General features: G+C 35.2%; 1 protein-coding gene across 3 annotated transcripts in view; it reads left to right on the forward strand.

Moving 5' to 3' along the window:
• WDR72 (WD repeat domain 72) overlaps positions 1-22722 on the forward strand; it is a 124029-nt gene that overhangs the window by 60721 nt on the left and 40586 nt on the right. For all 3 annotated transcript variants that reach the window (XM_063347147.1, XM_063347146.1, XM_063347148.1), the window contains 4 exons: positions 2961-3775; positions 8612-8703; positions 11073-11155; positions 17474-17588. In XM_063347147.1, coding sequence (XP_063203217.1) covers positions 2961-3775; positions 8612-8703; positions 11073-11155; positions 17474-17588 — 1105 coding nt within the window. The remainder of the gene's footprint in view (positions 1-2960; positions 3776-8611; positions 8704-11072; positions 11156-17473; positions 17589-22722) is intronic.

Raw genomic sequence — 22722 nt, forward strand, 5'->3', positions numbered from 1 at the left:
CATGACTCTTCTCACTACTAAAATTTTCTTTCTTGACTAACATATACCTCCTTTGGAGTAACTCCTTGTTAGATTTACTGCTAGTGATGCACAAAAAAGAAGTAGCACATTCTGCTTGTTTTCACAACTGAACTACAGCAGGAGACCTTAACATTTATAGTTATTTTAGATTCATACACTTTGATATCAACAAAGAGGACAAAGATCGGTTTTCAAAATCTGGATAAGATTACTGAAGCTCTGAAAAGTCATACAGTTTGCCCTCTCTGTAATAGCTTCCAGAAGATTTTTTTTAAATAAATAATTTTTTCAAAATCTTCCCACTTTTTCAGCTAAATAATAAAATTAGCTGGAACATTGGTGGTCAGGAGAGATCTGTAAATAGGGAATTAGAAAGTTGGCTATGTCAAAAATAAAATTTAAAACTAGCAATGGTAAACTAGAAAAGATGCCTTTACACTGTCTTTCAAAATTATGATTATCAAAATCTCTAGGTTGTGTTCAGTACATTGTAGTGTGGTGGTCATTTAACTTGCAGAATTGAAGGGAGCCTCTATATTACTGAATTAATTCTTTTTTGACATGATCATTTGAAATTCACTGGGAGAGTAGTAAGGCTCGAATGGCTTTATATTTGGATATATACAGTACTATCTGCTTAAGCGGGTTTGAAAGACAATCCTGTGATAACTGAGTCTGAGTTGAGGAAAAATCGTCTGAAAAGAAGGAAAAAGAGATTTTTTTCATTACTGAAGCCTGTGTGTTGGCAACAGGGAGGCATCAAAGCTGGACTGTGTGCTTCAGATACAAGTCATACTTTGTTATTGCAATTGTTATTAGCTATTTTTTGACACTGATTTACCAAACTCTTCATATGTACATTTGAAAAAAAAATTAAAGATAATGATGGTATTTATCTGAATGTAGTAGAATTTATTTTTGTGAAATACTTTTGGAACTTCAGGAAAGGCACAGTACAGAATGTAAATATCTTTTAATCTGTTTTTCAGTATCCATCATCAAATGCTATTCCCAGCTTTCTAGTTCATAGTTAGTTTTATGGGTTTCCTTCCATTTTCTGTCATCCTCTGTTACAGAGAATATCTCATCCATATTTCCTAAATAGTGTTTTATGTCTGAAGCTTTAGATGTCCACCTTCTTTCAATGGAATGAAATGCCTATGGCAGAGAGCTAAGATAACTTGGTAGATGCTTTTAGGATCAATGTCAATAAACTTTCATATTGCCAATAAACATTTATTGTGACTTCACACACAGTAGCATCACCAGATGCTTCAACAGATTGACATTATCACAGTATTTTCCTGTGTTTGAATGGTGATTTTCCTAAAAGGTTTCTAAACGTTGATCAACAAAATAAAAAAATATAGAACAGAGAAAATGAAAATGATAGGCCAAATAATAATAGCTTCTATTAATGTCAAAGCTAGCTTGTGAATTCCAGTGTTTGCATTCCATGGAGTTCTCCCTATGTATTAGGAAACAGCATAATTAAAGATTAAAATAATCCTAGTGCTTAACTACAATGTATTATTTTTTAAAAAGGAAAAAGGAAAGGGATAAAAAGAAAACCTGAACAAGCAGTTGTAATCTCTTACTTATGACTCCCTATGGAGATCTTTAAATAAGATTATGTATTTAAAGCACATCCTCATCTGGTGGGAGCATCATTCTATAAATAACAGAAAGACAAATTATATTATTACCCAAAACTATATAGTCAAATAACTTAGAGATTATAGAAAGTCAATTTTTTCCTTGTGTTATTCATAACTACAATATTAACAGTTTAAAAATAGCTACTCGTATAAAATCAGGTTGAAATGTAAAAGGAGTTAGATAAGGAGTGGTTTTGAGAAAAAAGAGTTAATCAACATTACATCCAAGTTAAAGCCAGCTGTTGCCCTGTTTACTAAGCCTTGATGATTGCTTTTAAGATTCATCTATTTTCAACAGAAACAGTTCTTTGCATTCACAGGAAAATCTAGAAGAGTCTGTATCACTTGTGACACCGAAGCTGGCATGATTGTTTGCAAGAGTATCACTGGGCTGGAAAGTTGGCTTCTTGATACTTTCTTTCAGCTCGCACATGTTTACTTACAAAGGTGAAATGGCTAGACTGAACTCGGTGCTGAAAGCATAGGCTTGTGCGGGACAATAAAAACGTACAAGTCATAAATGCTTAAAGAAAAGGGCGAAAGCATCAACAAGGAATTTATACTCCCTCAGGTCTGCTGTTCCCATGAAGGTAAAAAGATACCTCTTTAATAGATACAGCAGGATTCTGATATAAGAAGTGTCACAATCTCATAACTTTACCATTGGATGATCCTCCCAGTACCTTCATGGAATGCTGCTTGGTAGTGCAGCATGATGGTTCCTGTGAAAGAAAGTAGTTGCTCTCCTACAAACTCATCTCGAGTCTCTCTCAGACAAAAATGTAGAATTTTGTCTTTATGATGGGAATTTATTGGAGTATTCTTAAAGATTCAACTGTCATCTAGTTCAGTTTCTGATATGTTTTTTAGTTGTATGCAGAAGCAATGGGATTTTTCTTCCAAATTACAACTGGATGATTTTCATGTTTGTTTTTCTCAGAAAATGGATTCTGAAATACCATCAGTTTCATAAAAATATCAGTAACACAAAAGTCTGTAGAGCGGGAGGTTTGATGAGATGACCTACAGACATTCTTTCCAGCAAACATTTCTGCAAGTTCTGTGGTTCTCTGTAATATTGCATTTCCTATTAAAAAAAAAAATCTTTCGAAAAATTCATAATGCCAATATTTACAAAATATTTCCATTTTTTGCTTAAAAGGAATTACTATTCTAGACTTTATGTTTTAAAATGCACCTAAAAACTAAAACTGAGGAGGAAAATAGTTTTTATTGACACATTAAGGTCATCCTTATAAAACTTGGATATTTTTCTTTCAGTTACCTGATACCAGCTGCATCCAACAGCCCTTTACTATTATACCATTTAACACAAAATGGAACAATGCAAACTTTCATATTCTCCTGTTTGATCTGGAAAAACTTGAGGAACTTCTGCTGTCATCTCAACTCAATGGATTAAAGTCATCAAATTCATTTCACACCTATGGCATTCTAGAAAGACCCAAAAGTACTACTGAGAAAAGGCCACTGACGTTAAAAAGAAATAAAACTTCTGGCTCCATAAATCCAGTGGATGGGAAAGGAGATACTGTTTGTTCAAACCAGGTCTGTAGGGATAAAAACAGGCCTTTGGAAGAAAGTGGTGGCATTAAAAGACAGAAAAAAATGAAGAGTTCAAGAAAGATTAGAATGCAGCCATTAGGAAACATTGATGTGAACGTCGCCACTGATACAGCTAAACTGCTTTTGTCATGTCTCTTACCATGGGGTGTAGATAAAGAAATAGACAATCTTTGTGTTAGACACTTGGATATCTTGAGGCTTCAGTGTCCTGTTTCTTTTGGACTTGTGTCAAATGAAAACCACCTATCACTAACGCTGCCAGGATGGAAATGTACCGATTGTGGTGTCCTGGAAGAACACGCACTAATCAACTTGTTTTCAAAAAGAGTGCTTGATTTATCAAACAAGTACCTTGCTACAACTGAAGGACAAACTGGAAAGAAGGATGGACCCGAGAATAGTGTTTATGGAACAAAGGGATTGGAAACAGTATTCTTCTTGTTTAGCAGAATAGCTTTAATCAACAGGATAATTAACATACCTTCAGCAGTTACAGGTGAAACTGAAAGGTAAGAACCTTTTCATTATGAGTCGTCTTCCCTTATAGTGGTTAAAAAGTGAAAAATATGAAACAAGCACTTTTCTTAAATATGGACTTTTGCAATAGAGTTTACATTCTTTGTCTAGACCTTTTTTTATAGGACATTTTTTGAACGAAAGGAGAATTGGGATAAAGTTAAAAATATTTATATTTTTCTATTTAGCACATCAGAAAACTGATGCAGAAATTTTTTTTCAACAGAACAAGGACTTGAATTATCCAGCTTCACACCCTGTTTTTCCAGAGATCGCTCTCTTCCTTGCAGTTTAAACCGAGTAGAATAATGAGGTCTCTTCAGGCACATTTTGAGACGTGCATTAGCACATTTGTGCTGTTTTAACTTCCACTCTGTGTAAGCTATATACTTCCTTTACTGTGAAACCCTTGGCTTCACAGATAAATAAAACATGAGAGACAAGAACAGTCTGTCCTACTTACACTGTCTAAAATACAAACCCCCCAGTAACAACGGCAGCTACTGGGAATGAATGCCTCATCAGCCCTTATGTTGTGAGAACCATCACAAATAACATTTATGTTACTCAAAACAAATTTATTGACTAAATGCTTTTTCAGTGTTAAAGGAAAAATAGGATGCTCGACATTATTTGACCAAGCCAAATAGAGCATGCTAATTGGGCAATGTATATTGTCCACAGACTTTTGTTGTTCAGCAAGCCTAGGTTGGTCTGTATTTAGCATTTTAGGGACAATTAACTTCAGTGTTGGTGACGCTATGGCCCACAGGCAAGAAGGGGGACAAAAATTATTGATCTTGATGCTGCAAATTTCAGTGCCTCTTCCACAAAGCTCTAGGCATTCAGAATATCTCAAGAGATATGCACCATCCTATAGGACAAACATACATTTCTCAGTAACTTTTACTGCTAATCACATTGCCTACTGGTCCATATTCAACATAAGCTCTTATATGAAACGTTGTTTCCAGGATTCCAGCTTGAACAGGAATTCCTTTCCAGGCAAGAAATGCATAATATTTTTTTTGGCTGAAAACTGTACTATGTAATTTGAAGTTTCCTCCAGGAAATGTAAAGCCATATAAGCTATCAGCGCTTGTAGAAATAGGTGAATTTTTGTACAGAACAGAGGAGGAAAAAAAAATTGCTATAAATTTTGGTTGCAAAAAAGTTATGAATTTTATTCAAAGACTCTGAAATGTTTTATTTGGGATTTTGACAAGGGTTAGTTTGGATTACCTCTCTTTCTAGAGCTGAATACTATACTTATTTGTAGCTGTCTTGTAGATAAATTTTAGTTTGATGACATTTGTGATGCTCTAACATGGGCTGTTGCCTCCCAGTGGCCTCATCTGGATAAAATCACTGGAGTTGTATCCATTCAATTCTGTTCTTGGATTGTTTTTTGGGGAGGGCGGAGGGTTGTGGGTTTTGGTATTTTGATATTTTGTTTTGTTTTGTTTTGTTTTTTTGACCTGAGCTCCATATTTTCCTCTTGAGTTCCTAAACTGAAACTGTAAGTGCTATGGGTCTATATGGAGATACATAATAGCTCAGAGTTTATCTTTTCCCCTACTTTCCAAGAACTGTTTCAGAAATTTAGACATGTGAGTCTTAATTCTTCCCCCCTCCCCCCGATAAATAAAGAAAAGTTGAGGTCTGTATTTTGTACTCTTTCCTAACCTCTGTAAAACTGCAAATGATGTCCCACTGTAGTCAAGAACCATCATTTTCACATAGAATAGAAGGCAGCGGAGGGTAGAACCAATGAAGCAATGTTACTGTGTCAGCGTAAGTGGGAGAAGTGGAGTAGAGTCACAGGAAAGAATTTCATGCTTCAGACACTTCTTTAAAAAAAAAAAAAACACCTCAAAAAACCCCCCAAAACAAGCAAACATAAAAAATACTGATTCCCTACACGATGTACTTTCATGTGATAATGTTATCTTTGTGTCTGAGTATTGAAGGCATAGTTTTGCTATCAGAAATTGCTGTCTGAATGTACCTATACTTTCTGTATTGCCTCAAAACCAGTTATGTATATGCAAAGCTGTCTCCCTCTCTCCACCTAGGCAAAAAGCCCCTTTCCTGTGAAGTTCCCTTTCCCTCTTCCCTCCGCCCACTTCCCCAGTAATAAGCATAGCATAAATAGGACTTGGCCCATTTGTCATGATCTTAGGATTCATCCTTCATTTCACCTCGTCCTCTTGCAAATAATTGGGAACTGAATGAACTGTTGCAATCTGTGTTCATTCATTAAATCTTTTTATATGATTTATGCTTATTCATCACTTACTCTATTCAAGGTTCGTTTACTCTGTATTCAGATTGGAATGAGTTTTCTTTGTTGTGATGAGCTGTTAAAATAACATACTTTTGCCGAATTAAAAGCTTGAAAGAAACCAAGCAAATGCTATTTTGTCCAGTTTGCCTTCTAAAAGTATAGTATGTAGCCACACCTCTTTGGGCAGTCAGTTTAGCTAAAACTACAGCATGCTCAAGGGAAAAAACTACGTATTGATTTCTGATTTGCCACAGCATTTGCAGAAGGAGTTAGTAGGACTTTCACAGCTTGTAAGGGTCCTGATCTCCTAAGTATTACTGCAGTACGAACAACTCTTACTAATTCAGCTACTAGTATGAGAGAGAAAATGTATTCTGCTCTCCTTTCCATAGCTTATCTGGTCAGCAAAGCCATGAATATTTTTCCGTTGTGTGAAAACTTGCATTCTATTAGCACACTGGTGCTAACTGGTGCAAACTCCAGAGCTTTTAAACTTTGAAATTAAAAACAGGAGAAAGAATATCTGAACAAATTATCCAGTGACTAGCACAATTGCTTACTGTGTATTCAGCTGATATTCATAGTTCTGCTTGCTTTGATGCTGGAGAATGGGCTTGTATGTTTATTCCTTGCAGTGCAGCATGGTGTCTGACCACTGGCTTAGTAATAATTTTAGGATTCCAGATTTCTTCTGTTGCTGGACCACATTGCATGTAGCAATGAAATACTAATTGGGTGAATTATTTTAGTGTCAGTCAGCTATGGTCTTGATCTGGGGAATGCGATAATAAAGTTTAAATCCCTGTTCTTTGGCATATTGGATGATTTTGCTGTTACAGGAGAGTGAAAGGAACTTCTTTTTTCACAGAATCACAGAACGGTTTGTGTTGGAAGGGACCTTAAAGATCACCTTGTTCCAACCCCCTGCCCTGGGCAGGGACACCTCCCACTAGACCAGGCTGCTCAAAGCCCCATCCAGCCTGGCCTTGAACGCCTCCAGGGATGGGGCAGCCACAGCTTCCCTGGGCAACCTGTTCCAGTGCTTCATCACCCTCACAGTAAAGAATTTCTTCCTAATATTCAGTCTAAATCTACCCTCTTTCAGTTTGAGGCCGTTACCCCGTGTAGAGGTACATTCCATTACATTCCCTGGTACAGTCCCTCCCCAAATTATTTTGTTAAATAAAACACACACATATGTACATACTTTCAATCTGGAGAGTCAGAACTGGAAAAAAATGCATTTGATCAGTTCCTAGACTACTGGATGTTCTTGGATGAGTCTGGCATGCTCATTTTGAGCAGAAATTCTGACTTTGTCAGCATGTTTATATGTTTCTGCTTAAAGCGTGGGTTTGACAGATCGTCATTTCCCAATGAGAAACATTTCGTTGAAAAACTCTTGACTAGTTGCTATCATAAGTTTTCATTTGTGTTTTGGATCAGTAAGTTTCAGGTTATAGTATTTCTGTGAACTATTAGCTATTTGATTGGATAAATGAAATTTGTGGAATGTGAAAATAGTGAACAGTGAACGACACGCTTTAAGCACATGTTATCAGACAAGTACTAATATGTTCTCTTTTTTAAAAAAATCAGTATTATTTAACATAATCTGAACATTTTACCAAAAAATATTCATAATCCAAAAAAGAATAAAGTATGAAAAACATGGCTTTGTAAAAACTTGGACTTGAGTCTATAAGCTGTTCATAAATGTGTTTGTATATCTGTTGGGTTTTTTGCAACTTGACCCTGCCTGTGAAAATAAAGAAGTCTCCAGTAAAATGCGTCAGATCATAAAAGTAGGACAAACAGGAAGAAACTAGTAAGAAAAGATCTTCAAAGAATTGGTTTTCTCTTGCCTTTTGATATTTGTACCTGTAACTTAAAGCTCATAGGCTGAAAGCTTTCAGAGTTGTTTAATGTTGCAGAGCTTTTGAAATATTATGACTTAGTGTTGATTATTGTGAATTTGAAACACAAAATGTGTTATTTTTAAATGACACCTAAATATAAGTCACTATGGCAATGTATTTAAAAGAAGTAGTTTAAAATAGTACAAGGGTTTGGAGAGGTTTTTCACTTCCTTTCCCCTTCCTCCCCATCTACTGAAATCCCAAGTATTGCAATAATAGTCTAAATTATTTAACACCATGAGAAAATGGAAACGTATAAAATAAAGCTGCTAGTTTCTCTTGAATTTTTTCTTATGTAATAGAAAAAAAAGCACAAGTCCTTTGTGAAAATGATATTTTGATTCATTTCTTCACATATGAATACAACATAGAAGTTAACCATAGTAAATTTTGAGCCGAATGTGAAGTTTCCTGCATGTATGTGGTACTTCTTAGTATTTGTGTACATATGAACGTTTGAATATGAAGTTGTCGGCAAAAGTATGCAAGTGACTTTTGAGGAGAAACTAAATTGTTGTTGATAGTAATCGATAGCAGAGTACCTACCTTAAAAACCTACCTTAAGGCACAAGGTTTTTCCTAAGTATGTTCAGGTTTTGTTTAATAGTTTCATATTCTTTTAGCCTACAGAAATCAGAATCTGCACATAACAAATGGCGAAATATAGAAGCAGTAACACCTTCATTCCCCAGTTTTTATGGAGAGTTACCAAACAGTAAGTATATGGAGGAGTGGCAATATTAGCTTTTAAGTGTTAATTTTTTTCATGCTTTTTATTGCTAAAGTAGGACACTTAACTCCAATAATGAAAAAAAATTATTTATATTCTTCAGCTTCAAGCAGGTCTAGTTTGCGAATTGAGGAACTGGATTATTCTGTTGTTTTCTTCTTTGAGTACCACAAAAGCACGTGAACAAAATACGAACTGTTAAAAAATATGGGAATCAACGATATTTTTTCTATAACAGCAAAACATTCAGCTGAGTTTCTAAAGACATTTTCTAGCAATCTGAAAAACAGAAATGTAATAAGACAGACACTGTTGTGTCCCCCTCCCCCATCTCCCTCATCACCATTACATGCCCGCCTGATAATATATACAGCCCTTCAAGCAAACTGTTGCCTTAGTAATACAAGAGTCATCTTGAGTGTTCAATAATGCCCTTAGACTTTTGGTTTAGGGCGGAATAAAGTAATCTCTTCACGTTAATGTCCCACAGGCAGTTGTTTGCCAGTCTTGGCTTTGCAAGACAGTCTAAGTGTATTGTTACAGTATGCAACTAAAGAAAGAATAAACTAAAGAAAGAATAAAAACCTAAACAGGATATGGGTATTTGTCAGTATACATTACCTAACAATTACAGCGTTCCTGTTACAGACTAAGACCTGTCTAGGCTGATAACACAAATTTATTTCAAGTGAAATCTTGACTCTCTGCTATGCAACTAAGCCTTAATATCCCCATCTAAAATCAGTTTTTAATGTACTTTTCCTGCTCTGATTCTTATATGAAATAATAATGTTCAGCTTTGACACAGCGAAGTTTCCAAAATGGCAGAAAAAAAGAAAAAGACAAGCAAAATACATCCTGATATATAAAGAAATCACAATTAAATCTAAAACCTGAGAAGAGGTCTACCTTTGTATAGTTAGTCCTGCCTCTCATTTTGTCATCCCTTTTTATGTTTCCATATTAGCCTTTACATTTTCTATTGTCGTACATGCCATGTCAGCTATCAGTGAGAGAAGATAAAGTATTTGCTCTTACCCTGTCTTTCTGTAAAATGTTGCTAATTGCTCTAGTTTTCTTTTTTCCTCTTTCTTTTTTCATTCTCCTTCTTTTGATCATACCTGTGTCTAGTATGTACTTATGTTTTATGTATTATATTAGATATTGATATAGTTAAATTTACATGGTCGTTTACTGAATAGCATACTGCTCCCATTCAGACTACACTAGTGTACCCTGTTCACTTTGCAATATGCCGGTACTTATGTGTTTTTTTTCGAACTTCAGTCTTTGCTGCAGGAATCCAACATTTAAGTGAATGACTATGCATTGTGTGATCGTGATACTTGTGAACCTTGGTGTTATGGAAACACAGTTGATACTTGCAATTCAGTTTCCTCTTCTTAACATATTATATGGTACTGGCAAACAAAGATTCTTGTGTGGATTCAAAGGATTGTACAACCAATTTGCCCAACTTACACGTTTGGCAACAAATATTGTAGTAAAGTTGTGAGATGTCATGTTTGTCTATTGAAGTCAAAATGAGGAAGAACTGGCACAGCTGCCAGTTCGAACTCTGCCTTGCATTGAAAATTATCTGAAAAATCAGGATGGGTAGTAATAAAACTCACATGCAAATCTGTAAGTGTAAAATTTTTCTTAACTGCAAGCATAACTGGTGAGCCACTGGCGATGTGACATCTTGACCACACAACAGTATTGTTGCCCTGTAGCAGCAAAGTATATCAGGCGGAACTGTAACTATACAAAGTGTTATTGAATGTATTTTTGCATAGACTGTACTACTGTTTTCAACAGCAGAAACACATACTCAAGTAGTTTTGTTGAAGTAGAAGTGGTTGAGGCACTATCCCTGGAGGTTTTTAAAGGACGGGTAGACATAGTGCTTAGAGATATGGTTTTGTGATGGTTTTTGTCAGAGTTAGGTTGGTGATTGGACTAGATAATCTGAAAGGTCCCTTCCAACCTAGGCAATTCTATGATTCTAAGTTTTAGAATTTACAAAGTAAAATTCATGGTCAAGTAGCCCAAATCGGAAAGTATTCTCAATATCTTTAGAAAGTTATGATGGAAATATACTCTGTGGGATATCAGACCTCTGTTTAAAATAAAAAAAAAAAAAGACTGATCTCATTTAGGATAAGAATAAATGTTCAAACAATGATTGTCTAAACACTTTGTGCTTATTGCAGCAGATGAAAGCATATTCTAAGAAATTACACTTTTTCAGGTATGTTGCTGAAGTGAAAAATGAAAAATGTTAAATATTTTTCTACTTGTGTAATTCTATGTATATTGTCAGTTCATAAACTATGTATGTGTTTTTTCAGGTAAAAGTAGATATCATTCCCCGGACTTTGGAAGTGTTTCATTGCTGAAACTCGTTTGTTGTTGGAGTGACCAATCTATAAAGGTAGGAAATAGCCTGTTTCAGTTGTTGTTATGTAACGTTGGCTGTAATTCAGTATTTGGAATCTGTAATGTGACATAGTAGTTAGGGATTTATTGTGCCATTCAGATCTATGGAAAGCGGATTATTATTTCACTAAGTATGCTAGTCATGAAACTATTTTGCCTTAAAGTATATGTTTAAATATAGGGAAGTAACTGTCCTACTAGTCTTTAATCTAGGTGATCTTGTCCACAGCATGTGTTTAAAAGAAATTAGTTACCTGTTCTCTAACAATCAGACTTATATTACAAATGCCATTTTATGCTCCAGGAAAATAAAGACTAAAATAGGGGCAGTGTCAAACACCAATGTATTATTGTAGAAGAAACCAAAAATGCCTTCTTCAAAGGATAAATAATTAATCTCAAGTCCTTACTTATTAGAACACTCCTCAAGAATGACTTAGAAAAGTCATTTATGGGTTCCCAGGTCAGATGAAGCTCATGCCTATTGTTAGTGAAGAATCTGATGCCTTGAGAGATAAATTACTGTTTCTTGAGAGCTGACAGGTAACTGTGAAATCGTCTGAGGAGTGAAATCATGAGACCATTTTTCATTTTGGAGATATGCATTTAAATAAAGTTGTGTGGTTGCTTGAGTGAGTTAATGTTCAGGAGTATGAAAATCGAGACAGTATGCTATGAATACAAGGTATTTTACTCCAGAAAAGGGAAATACCTGTTAAAAGTTTATTTTATGATGTTACTTTTAAAATTGAATGCAACTCTGTGCTGCATTTCAAGTGCAAAAATACTTCCCAGAGCTGAGGTGTGCGGGGGTACTGCAGTGATAGTCCAGTGTTGTATTAGGCAGCCAGTAATGGTTTCTGCAAATATTCACATTCAATTGAATCCAGCATTTTATCTTGAGTTTATCAGTTGTTTATTATAACCCTACTGTCTGCACATTTTCCATATTATTTCAGCATTCTTCTTGCCTCACAAACTGTCCTCCTTTCTCTTATAATAAGATTTTTTTCCTTTTTTGAATCCTTTTAATAAAAAAAAAATTGTATACAGGACCTCAGTTTCAATAGCTGCAGTTGTCATGTGAAATCCATATAATCTCTTGCTGACCTGGTCAGGCACTGAAACTCTTTATAGAGTAGAGTTGTATAGCCATGAAACTTGTATTTGTAGCATAGCTGATTATGTGTGGTCTATGTATTTATATTTTGCAATGATAATGGTCTTATCTACCACAGGAGGTTAGTGTGCAGGAAGATAAGGCTCAGAATAAGCTGCCACAGTTTTTTCAGCTGAAAAGACTTTCAATTTAAGACACTGAAATTTTCAAGAACTGCAAATTCGATGCTATCAATGCTTCTCAAGTCTTTATGCTATTCAGACACATCCTTGTAGTTGCAATAAGCTTTGTTAACCTGCTTTGTAGTACAGATTTTTGGTTGTTCGCAGCCAAACTGCCATAAACATCTTAACATTCAGTTGGGTAATCAGCAACCAATGGTTTATACAAAATTATAGTCTTCGTTTAAAGTAGGGTGGCTTTGTTAAACCTTTCTTTATACAAACACAGATTTATCATCAATTTATTAATCCTGAGCAGCCTGATTAAACACTCATGTACATTTACCCAAAACATCACTAGTTACCCTGCTTTTAAAAACTTTTTTCTATTGTTATCTTCAGTGGAGGATACTGACTCTCAGACATGACCCAAAGGACTTGCTATTTATCGATTCCTCATCTCCTTACGGTACTGTAACAGATTCTGGGCAAACAAGGCAACTGAAAAAACCTGCTGGAAATGATTGATCAGGGGTCTACTGACTTGTTGAAGTTGAAGGGCTGAGGGAGGTATTTTTCTGTCTTGAATTTTAAAAATTTAAAATATTTTTCTAGGATTTTTTTCCCCCAGATGGTTTTAAAGGAAAGGTCGTCGTGGTGCATTTTGCTCTTCTTTCAGTTAAAATATAGCTTGTTGTTGCCACACTCCCATCCTGCCCAAAAATAACTTAAGTGGTTGCATTTCTGCCCTTAAACGTCCTTATTCTGTATTTAAATAGCCTGTTCCTCAGTTATATCTGTGATAGGTATTTGGTTATATTTTAATTTTGTGGAACCATTTTGGCTGAAAGAGTGAACTTTAAAATAAAATTTAAACAAAAGTTATCAGAATATTCAAACTGCAGTGCAATCAAAACATTTTGCCTGTTACTGACTCTAGCAGATATAAGTGTATTTTTTTTCCACCAGAAGAATTTCTTTGATAATCATTATGTTCTTCCTAGCTCCTTAGTCTTCAAATATAGGTGTTGAAAGGCCTTCCCTCTATACCTTTGTTCAGGCATTTCAAGTGAAAGAATACAATAGGAAATAATTTGCTTCCTTTTTTCCTGCTCTAAGATCTTTTCAAATCTCATTGAGTGAAGTTAGTTCTTGTTAGGTTGACTTTCCTGAAGACTAAGTCCTTTATCTCTTCACAAAATTACTCTAGACCAAGTAAACTTACTTCTACAATACGTCAGACTCCCCAAGCTGGACAACCATTTGTAAAACGGAGTAAATGACCCTGTCTCCAAAGCCACCCTCCCATTTTCAGTGCTAATCTCAGCAAAGAAATTCAATAGTATACATAGTGAGTTTTGCAAGTAACTTTTAATAGGTCAGTAGTTCCACTAACAAAACATCATGTGTACAGTCTTCACACCTATGGTCAAGGATTTTAGTTCCGTGACAACATGTGGGTGGTCTCATACTCACAGGTGTCCACCAGTCTATGGGGCTTCAGCAGTTTGCCTTTCTGTTACGTACAGCAGTATTAGGGCTCTGTGGTGTGATAGACCCGTATAGAAATAACTGAGCTTTATCAGATTCATTACTAATGCCTTCGCAATCGGCAGGAGTGATGCATCTGTTCCTCCTAGTTCTGAGCTACCTGGACATGAGTCAGCTCTAACCTTGAAACAGTCCTGTTGTATAATCCCAGGTAATAAGACCTTGTTAGAACTTGGATGTATTAATTCAGGAGCACCATCAGAAATACACTTTACAGCTTCAGTATACAATATTTAGGTCCCGATTTGGAAGTCCTCTACTGCCATCCTGATGTTGCAGTATTCCTTTTCTGTACAAGAACATATGTATTCTCTATTATCAGCTAGATAATTAGCACAGCCTCCCCTTAGGAAAACTCTTGATACCGTGTTTAGATCTCTGACATAATCAGCTGCATGAGGAGAATGTAGTTGTTTTAACCTCCATCTTTCATCGGTGGAAAAAGATAGGCAGTGCAGGGGCACTGCTGAGACTTTAGGAGGAATGAATCATCTCATTCAGAGAAGTCCTCATTAGGACTTTCTCATCTATTTGTATTGATTCCTGCAGTCCGACTGTGTTTTTTGTTTTTTTTTTTTACTTCAGTTACTTCATTTCCATTAATACCTAAAATAAGGTGTGATGAACCTGAGAGATATTACAAAGGGCTTTACTTTCAAAGAATAAACCATATCATGTTAAGGCCATTGCAGAGAGTAGTACTGATAAGCTAGTGCCTTCTTTGCTGATGCCCAAGTTTGCAGCAATTTCTCTAACAAGAATTCTCTAAATGCATTTGTTTTTAAAGCATTTGACTCTACCTGAAACCAAATGACTTCAGTATGAGTGTCTAGATGAATATCCTGGCAGTTGCTATCCAGAATTAGAGGAAAGTAGACTGGATAATACGAGCCTGGTATTTTGATCTGTATTTTTTTTGCTCCCTGATGAGACTGTGTTAAGGAGGCACCTGGGAGGCAGTTTCTGGAAGGCTCAGCCCTGTTGAGGTTATGGCCTGAGCAATAACCAGGAGAGATGTCGATTGACTTCTCTCCTTAGACCCACTCATTATAAAGAGAATAGTAATCCTTGGGAGTAACTGATAAAGTGTAGAAAGGAAAGACAATATAACGTAGTATAGATGTAACAGTATAGCTTGCCTCAACTTTTGTTCGCTTGTCTTTTTGAGTTGTTCTCTAGTATTGCTGCTGCAGAGTTAATTACCCTTCGCTCCTTAATGTCTCTGTTTATACTTGGACATATGCTATTTATACTTTCTCAGCCATAGAAGCAGCATAACTTCTGTCATATTTCACAATCCCAACTAAAAAGCAGCTGGTATTTACAACAGTGGTTACAATTATGGGGGCGGGGGGGGAGGGTGGAATGAACATACTAGTAGCCAACAAGGTAGCCAATGTATATGTAATCCAGAAGAATGCTAAAGATAAAGTTGAAACTGTCAGAGAAAATGAAAGGTGCTCGTGTAGATTGTTTTGTGTTAGAAACAGGCAAAGCTTCTGGAGATTTTTAAACTTGGTGATAATGATAGATGAGGTATATGAATTCTTGGGGAAGACGCAGTGAGAGGACAAAACTAAACATGTGAAACCACCCTGAGCACTGTGGAAGTGCACATTCAACAAAGTGATAGACAAGTCACATGCAGAGATGTACAGGTGCTTCTACAATATCATGTTGTGCCATTTGTCACAGTTTTTTATTTCATTTTAAGGATGTTAGAGGAAATTACATGTTACAAATGCTGCCTGGCTGGCATACGCAGCAATGGTACAGGTGATGAATACCTGATCAGATTAGTGACAGGTTCTTAGCAGATCAGAACACCATGAAAAACACATACTGTGTGCAATTCTTTTGTGTACCTCTATAAGAAATTAGTTTTTTGTCAAAAAATTTCCCAGGACAATGGCAACATGTCTGCGTTTCCTTCCCTTTCTTAATTATTGTAGATATATTGTAAGAGTCTGCTGTAAAGTCAGGATCTGTAATCCCCAAAGCTCAGGGTTGTGTGGATATGAGGGACTGGAAACTGCCTTTGGTTTCCCCTGTAAGATAAAGAGCTATTATAACAAGATGAAGGTTTGTGCGATGTCAAAACACATAGGGCTGGGTTCACTTGCTGTGAACTTTCACATAGTGGACCTGACTATGGTATACTTGTCTACAATAAAGGATTTTGTCACAAAGGACACCTACATCCTTTGTTCTGCTTAATGATTTGAATTTACAAGGGCAGCTAGAAATGTGATTGAGGACACCCCACAAATGCACTGTACTTCATTAGTCAGATGAAACTGTTTCTCTTCCAAGCAGTTTGAGGGAGCCTGCATGTCAGCTTAAATTCATATTAAACTTAAATATTTTTAATAGAATGTTTATAATAGAAATATAATGGAAATATAAAATGTTTATAACAGAAACATATTTAACTTAAAATTTTCATATTCAGTTTAAATTCATATTTAAGTTGAGGTGGAGTACGCTGTCCTGGTAACTTTAGATTCTCTCTGTCTTTCATGAAATTTCTTGTACTTGAGAATGAATACCTTCCTGAGGGGAAAAAATTGTATTTCTTTTCTGAAGGAAATACCCAATTAAGAGAAGGTATGCATGCTGCCGTTCTGCACCATGCTGAAATTTAGACTAAGTGAGGATTGCAAAACTTTGGGTCTGTTGTGTAAGGTCTTCATGTGCTTTATAAATGTCTTATGTCTTTAAACTTTCTTAATGCTGGGACTTCTCTGCTAGAGTAAAGAGAAGGAAAGTAATAGCTCTATCATACAGTCACCACACTGCATTGTCTTAACACCCATATATGTTACAAGTGCCATTTATAGGCTGTTCATAATTCCAGCAGATGTTTCTTTTGGATAAAAGGAGATTGAGGAATGGTATTTCTCTTTGCATTAGACAAAAAATACAGTATTATCATGCTTAAGCTGGAGGAATAGAGGTTCCCTGCTACTAACAAAACATTCTTTAAGCTTTTCAGAGAGAGACTAGACACCAAAAATTATAAAACTTCTAACTACACAGTCCTCATTCAGTCTGAAGCATTTTTGCACACATCACAGAATAAAATGAAGATATTTCTTATTAGCTGTTATCACCATGTGCTTTAGTAAGGTATATTGTCATGACCCATTGAAATCAAAGAGGCAGTAGAAAACTGATTCTGGTTTTGAGATTAAAGAAAATGAATGTTCGGTTAATGGGAAGCAGTCACAATTGACAGCTTGCACCATTTTATTGCTATTGAGTTAACATTTGTTTCTCAATATGTGTGTTATCACTGATTATGATATGTGTGTTATGCATGATTATCACTGTCTGAAAGATATCCATAAGTGTTGACTTTCTAGTGACATTCATTGGAACAATCTTAAAATTTTGTAGTAGTTATTTAAAATTGTCAAATGCTTAGATAAATAATTGAAGTAACTAATATCATCCATTAATAAATTTGCATTTATGACAGATTATTGAGGCAATGCAAGCAGTGCTGCTGGCGGAAGTTCAAAGGACTTCATACAATACCTTGGGAAAGACGGCAATCTGTAGAGAGCCATTGGCCATAGTAGAGAATGGAAATGGTAAGTTGTGGACACTGCCAAAGACTGAGGAGAGGGATTTACGATACATTAAAAATGTTTCTTTGCCATGTAGGTGGAAAATTTATTGGTATATTCTTTCAGAAGAACTTTCTCTAGTACTCAGAGCAAGTTAGGAGTATGACTTCGTAATACATTATTTCTGTGTAAGACAAGCCAAATGGCCTATTTCTGACCTTATCAGGCTGAGTTTTCTCATATAATTGTCAAGGAGTTAAAGGACTTTTACATTCTCTCATCATCTCTGAACATTAAAGAAGAAAAGGTAAAGTTTTCTTTGATTGTATGATAGTTCTGGTATTGTAAATATATGAAGCAGCGTGTTTAAAACAGCATCAGTAAATCACATTGAAGAGAAGTTTTACAAATTTATCCTTTCAATGACATCAGAACTTACACAGCACTAAAAATTAATTGCTTACATTTTATAACTTCATAATGTAATACAGAATATTTTATTTTTCTTTTAGAAATAACCTCCTTGCAAGGAGATATCAAATGCATTTTACAATTAGATCATTTCATTTTACAAGAAGCTTATTCTTTGCAACTTTACAATGGTGCTAATGTTTATGGTAAAAAAGATTGAACCTGAATTTATGTTATGAAGTTATACTCATTTTTTTTTTTAGCCCATTAGCTGAGTCTTAAAATTAAGTGACCTAAATTTTAGATCCAATCTTATTAGTGAGCCTTCTCTTGGGAAACTAATTTATAATCTCATTGAGTGTGTGTGTCTGTCATGAAAATTTGTTACCGATCTCCTTGTTCCAGGATACTAAAAATGATCAGTGATACTTGCTTCAGGCCATGAAACAAAATGGTGTGTCTATAATTTGGACTGTTGGAATATAGTGAAACTCAAACACTTTGAATAATTGTCATATATGAGTTTGTACTTTGCTTACATTGAAGATTGCTTTGAATCACTTTATTTTTATGTGGTTTGGGACAAGATGCATTGTAACTAAAACATCCCCAGCTGTGAAGTTCATATATGGATTTGATTTCAAATTTCCTGAATTTTCAGGTTGTATTTCAATGGGGTGTTTTGACATGGGTTACAACAAAAATGGGACTAACTGGAAGTTGAAAATGCAGATATCTGCGAACTCCAGATGTGTTTGGGTTTTTGGGTTTGATTCAAAACCTTCTATACGAGATGAAAAAAAAAGTGTTATGTAGAGAGCGTTGGAATGATTACAAGAGTCTAGTAGTCGATTGTTGTTTAATTCTAATTAAGTATTAAGGCTCACACAAGTTATGAATTCAGGGGAGTTACTTCAGCTTTCCACTGTCTGAAAGGGGGGGTTGGTTGGTTGTATGTCTAGTAAAAATTTCTATCATGACTTTGTTCTTAACCCTATTATTTGAAGGTTATTCAACAAACAGATAGAAAATTGCTTTGCTAGAATGTGCACAGTGTTCATATGCATTTATACTGGCTAGGACTTATTTTTCATACTTCATGATCAGAACACATAAATATATCCTGTAAAGCAGAGTGGATTTTTTGACATATCGTTGTTCAGCAATTTAATGTATTCTGGAATAGACAGAAGATGTAGAAGACGACTGGGAAAGAGATGTTGCAGTATGAGCATTTAGTTACATATTAGCTTTCTTTTTGTTCTCATTTCCATTCATGTTTTAGCTTGTTGCATTACTTATCACGGTATGTAAATAGCACAAATATTCATGGTTTTGTTTGTATGGTTTTCTAATAGGCACTGCAAAACTTGATGGGTTTGTTCAGAACTGAACAATTTTTCTGTGATTTCTAGTATGTTAAAGAGTAAAAAACTATATGTAGCATGTAATGATATGCAGAAATTATTAAAAACCCATCCAGGAGTAAGTCTACAACCAGCGTAATTACTAAGACAAGTAATTATGTCTGGTTTTAGTCGTTCATCTGATAGGGTTGTTATCTTATATCTTATTAAATACTCTGTATTTATGGGTTGTACAGTAGCTGTCATCTTGTGTGACATTAAGGTAAAGGTTAAATATTGTTGCAAGTTTTTAAGTCATACTTCAAGACTGGGATCATGCACTCTGAACCAAAGTAAAAATATCTGAATCTTGGCGGCCATCATCATTGTATTGTATTTAATTTTTGTTTAATTGGAATTAATAGATTTGATCTGGAGATGTTTAACCTTGTTTAACTCAACAAATTTACATTGAAGTCAATATAAGTTTTCTTTAAAAAGACAAACCAAATTTCAGGATTTGACATTCAGTTTTATTATCTTTAAAGTTTATATTATATTATATTATATTATATTATATTATATTATATTATATTATATTATATTATATTATATTATATTATATTATATTATATTATATTATATTATATTATATTATATTATATAGCTGTTTTTTCCGAAAGCTTCGTACTCCTTAGGAAGCTCCTGTATCCTTACTTCATGGTTAAGGGTGATAGCATTTACACAACAGCTTCACTTGCTGAATAATTTAAAATGCATATTTTCCTCTGCAGTTCCATGCTGACAGAATTGTTTGTTAATTGAATTAAAAAAAACAAAAAAACAAAAAAAAACAAAAAAAAAACCCAAACAACACCAAACCGTCATGTAGTTTTCCAGAAACAAAGAAAAGGAATTAAGAAAGCTATTCATGTAAAGCATGCCAGAGAAAGGGTTAACTGTGTTCTGCGCTACTACATTCTGCCATTGCTGCTAAAAGGAAATATAAATGCAAACAGTTGCAATTTCTTTATGTTAATGTCAGAGATAATAATTTTGGACCTGTTCCAAACATATTGATAGCAATCTTACCATTGATTTCTGCAAGCTTTGCTTCAGTTCTTCAAAGAAGCTGAGGTTTTTCTCTATTTTTTTGACATTCATCATAATTCGTAAAAAATACGTTGCACTTTATCCCTTCTTGCCTTTTCCCTAAACACTGATAATCTCAGGTAACGGTACCATTTAACAGGTTGTCATGTGGTATTGTTTTCCACTGCCATGTGAGTCAGAGGCAGTGATTTTAAAATCTTAGGAATCTATTTGTCTGCTTTTATTTGCATAAACTAAGAGGAACTAAGTTTGCTGGCATTCTTCATTAATTTTTAATTTTTAGTATTTGATCTTGTGGCATACATACATATGTAATCCATACCCAGCCACGTGCAGAACTTCTTTGATCGGAGGAAAGATGGTGTTAATACCACTGTTGTCATTCAATAGCCCGGTGATTGGATACAAAGAAATTGGATAGTGTCTCCTGTTGAGTTGATTTAAAACCATATCTTCTTCAACAGTAATTCACTGCTTATCCTCAAGGCATTCTGCAGTGAGTTATCTACAGAAATTGTTTCACTTTTCACGGAAATCTCAAAATATTTGCAAGTGGAAGAGTTAGAAGGTGTGTGTTGTGTGTAGAACTGTGATCTTTTAGCTACTGCACTACTGAAAACTGAAGCAGTTTCCTATGTGCCATCTTCAGATGCCTATTTATTTATTCTAATACATTGGGAGCCAAAACTATCTTATCTGAAACGGCGTTATAGCATACAAGTTCTTCTGGAATTGTGTGCCTCAACTTTTTCTAAAATGTGAGGAACTGGATTTATTTATCTTTTAAGAAAATTGTGAGGATAAATGTGTTCTAAGATGTTAATTCTCAGATATTAAATTGAAGAACTGATGTACGTGATATTCCAGGAATGCCAAAAAACTGGAAAAGTTAAAGGAAAGCATGAAGTATAGGCTTTATTCCTAAATACAGAATATTATTTTCCTGCCTCTTAGATTTGTGAAAAAATGAAACATGTGTCATGGTTTAACCCCAGGCAACAAGTAGGACCACGCAGCTGCTTGCTCAACTTTCCCCCTCCACTCCCCACATGGGTAAGGGGAAAACCAGGGGAAAGAAAAAACCAAACCAAACCAAAACACTTCATGGGTTGAGATAAAGACAGTTTAATAGAACAATAACAGAAAAGGAAAATAACAATAATAAGCTGAAACAATATATGAGACGAAGTAATTCAACCCAAGTCACTCTCACCACCCTGTGAATTGGTTGCCCAGCCTGTCCTGAGCAGTGATTGCGTGTTCCCAGCTCTGCCACCCCCCATTTATATACTGAGCATGATGTCAATGGTATGGAATATTCCATTGGCCAGCTTGTTCTGTCTGTACTCCCTCTCAGCTTCTATGGGAAGCCGAAAAAAGTCCTTGACTAATACAAACATCACCTGGCAACAACTAAAACAATATGCATTATTGACATGCCTTTCATACCAAATCTGAAACACAGCAGCCACTAGAAGGAAAATTAACTCTATCCCAGCTGAAACCAGGACAATATTGAAAAATCACACTGCTAAGACTAACTTGCAATAAATTCTGGTTTGCACTTAAAAATTCCTAGTTTAAGAAACTGCTAATGATTCAAGCTTTTAAGTATATTTGAAAGCTATTAGCTATAACCTCATCTTTTGTATGTGGCTTTGGAGCTCTTTAAACTATTCAATTAAATAAATTGGTTCTTGCAGGAAAAAAGCTTCTGCTGATAAATACCAGAGTGAAATTAATGGTGGCAATTGAATTCCATAGGTTAGTGTAAAGAATTGTCAAAGACTTATCTAGAATATAACGATATGTTTTGTTAAAATGAGGAATCCATTCAGTAATGGTAAATCAATGAAAGGCGGGATATAACAGCTTCTGTTCACTAGAAAATGTAGCGACCTGCAGCAGAGGGTTTCAAACACTTCTATTGTCTGGGTTTCAGAAATCTGTCCAGTTGCAGACAACTTTTTGTCAACTCTTAGGAAGTCATTCTGTAAAAGTGTCTTTCTGTATAGCAAATGAATCTTCTTGCCTGCCTCCAAAGTCTTAAGGTTTTGTCAAGGAAGCACAGATAAGGAGAAGGGCTGTTTTTTCTCTTGATACTTTCTTACATATTGTCATCTTCTTACAACCTACTGCCTTTTCTTATTAGCCCAAATATACATTCTGACTCTATATTTAAACAAACAAAAAAGGCCCAAAAGACAGCCCCAACTCGGAGCATTAGTCTATTTGGACCATTGATATCGCAAAGATTAAATAGGATTTCAATGAAAGCTTGTCCTTGG

This window comes from Chroicocephalus ridibundus, chromosome 9 (genome assembly GCF_963924245.1).
Source record: "Chroicocephalus ridibundus chromosome 9, bChrRid1.1, whole genome shotgun sequence".
Classification (NCBI taxonomy): Eukaryota; Metazoa; Chordata; class Aves; order Charadriiformes; family Laridae; genus Chroicocephalus; species Chroicocephalus ridibundus.